At 37.5% G+C, this 1,751-nt stretch overlaps 1 protein-coding gene across 1 annotated transcript in view; it reads right to left on the reverse strand.

Moving 5' to 3' along the window:
- Positions 1-1,335: 1,335 nt before the first annotated feature.
- Positions 1,336-1,751, reverse strand: part of LOC143028960 (uncharacterized) — a 720-nt gene continuing 304 nt past the window's right edge. Inside the window, exon 1 of the mRNA XM_076191310.1 lies at positions 1,336-1,751. This exon is cut by the window's right edge and continues 304 nt beyond it. Within this exon, the coding sequence (XP_076047425.1) occupies positions 1,336-1,751 (416 nt within the window).

Raw genomic sequence — 1,751 nt, forward strand, 5'->3', positions numbered from 1 at the left:
TGGTCCAACGAAGAACGAAGAGGAAAATTAAGACACCAAATTTCAACCTGCATAGCGCTCATTTCACAATGGTAGTGAGTGCACTTCAAGCGAAACCCAGAGAACACACTCAGAAACCCTCACTGCGTAAATTAAAGTAAACTGGAATTAAGAAAAATCAAGACAAATTGAGACAAATTAAAACAAAATAAAAATATAGATAAAAATAGATTAAAATAAATGAAAATAAAATAAAATAAAACTAAGTAGAATTAAATGAAATAATAATAATAAATAAAAATGATGATGATGATGGTGATGGTGATGATGGTAATGATAATGAAAATGATAATAACAACAAAAGATTGCTTAATTTTCAAGTCTACTTGGATTGACATGTGAAGTGAGAATGAAACCATGAGGACACTTCAAATGTTCAGCAATAGATTGAGGATGGATCACCGTACGTATCTTTCTCAGCGTTGCAAGATACATTTAACACACAAACATATAATACATAAACAAGAGAAGCAGCATTAGAACCATTTATCTTTACATGTTAAAGAACCATCATGTTTGAGAAGAAAATAGAATAAATGAGGATCTGTAGCGTCTTATCTTAACTAAAGGAAATACAAAACACGTACATCTAAGTACGAAACTTGAGTATGAAGTATGAAAAGTATGATAGGAATTCAATTTTGCAATGAAAGAGGAAATATCTACATGCAATTTGTGAAAATTATAAAAATAAACATTTTGCGTTCATTGGGGAAGTAATATATGTTGGATTTGATGAAAGAGAAATGTTAGACTGGCAAACGTGATTGAATGCACTTTTTAATTAGGAATGGATGAAAATAAAAAAAACGGATCATCTCATAGTGATATATCCCCGTCATGAAAAAAGAAATATATGTCTGTCACTAAACTGCGCATCATAGACACTAGCAAGGTTTGAAGTTTTCATCAAGAGACGCTTAGCTCTGAGCAGTGGAGTCATTTCATAAAGGTATACTTTATTTGTATGTGGCTATACCTGAGGGAGACAACCTCCCACGTCTTTATCGACAGGCTTGAATCGATTTCATTTAACCTTTTTGCTGAACTCTACTTGATTATAAACGCTACCTAGTGGTTTTATTCAGCTGAGGGGAAAACCCCATTCTACAGCAATCGAGCTACATTAATGACCCATATTCCATATTTACTTCATTCTTTTTGTACGTTTTTTTTTTTTTTTTCTCTGTGCCCTTAGGAAGTTGATTAACCTTCAATGAGAGTTGCTGTGGAGGACAACCTCAAAAAGCAGTAGCTTCGTCCTCGGAAGGGTGGCTGGACCTCACCCTTTTACTTCTATGGCTGGAGGTCGAGGGATCTAAGAGACAAGTTTGACATCTTCCGCTTTTGAGGAAGAGGATGGTTGGATGTCGAAGCTTTTTCTTCGGTTTGGTTTTCTCCTAAAGAAGAGCGCTGCAGGCCACTGTCGTCGTAATCTTCGAGTTCGAAGATTTTCCGAAGTGTCTCCACCAGGGTTTGGATTGTGATCCTTTCTTCTGGTTTCTTCTTACGTGCTGCCCGAATTAGATCCAGTAGGTCGGGTTGTCTCAGGGCAGGTACCCGACCGATGGTGGAAGCCATGAGCTGTCCCATCGAAAACACATCGGATTTAGGAGAGCTCTGATGTCCTTTTGTCAGTTCTGGAGCGACGTGTTGGTAGAGCTTCCAGTCCACCTTTGGATAAGGCGTCTTGCCGAAGACTGTCGCATGGC

The sequence above is a fragment of the Oratosquilla oratoria genome, chromosome 10 (genome assembly GCF_046742065.1).
Source record: "Oratosquilla oratoria isolate Oo_2021 chromosome 10, ASM4674206v1, whole genome shotgun sequence".
NCBI lineage: Eukaryota > Metazoa > Arthropoda > Malacostraca > Stomatopoda > Squillidae > Oratosquilla > Oratosquilla oratoria.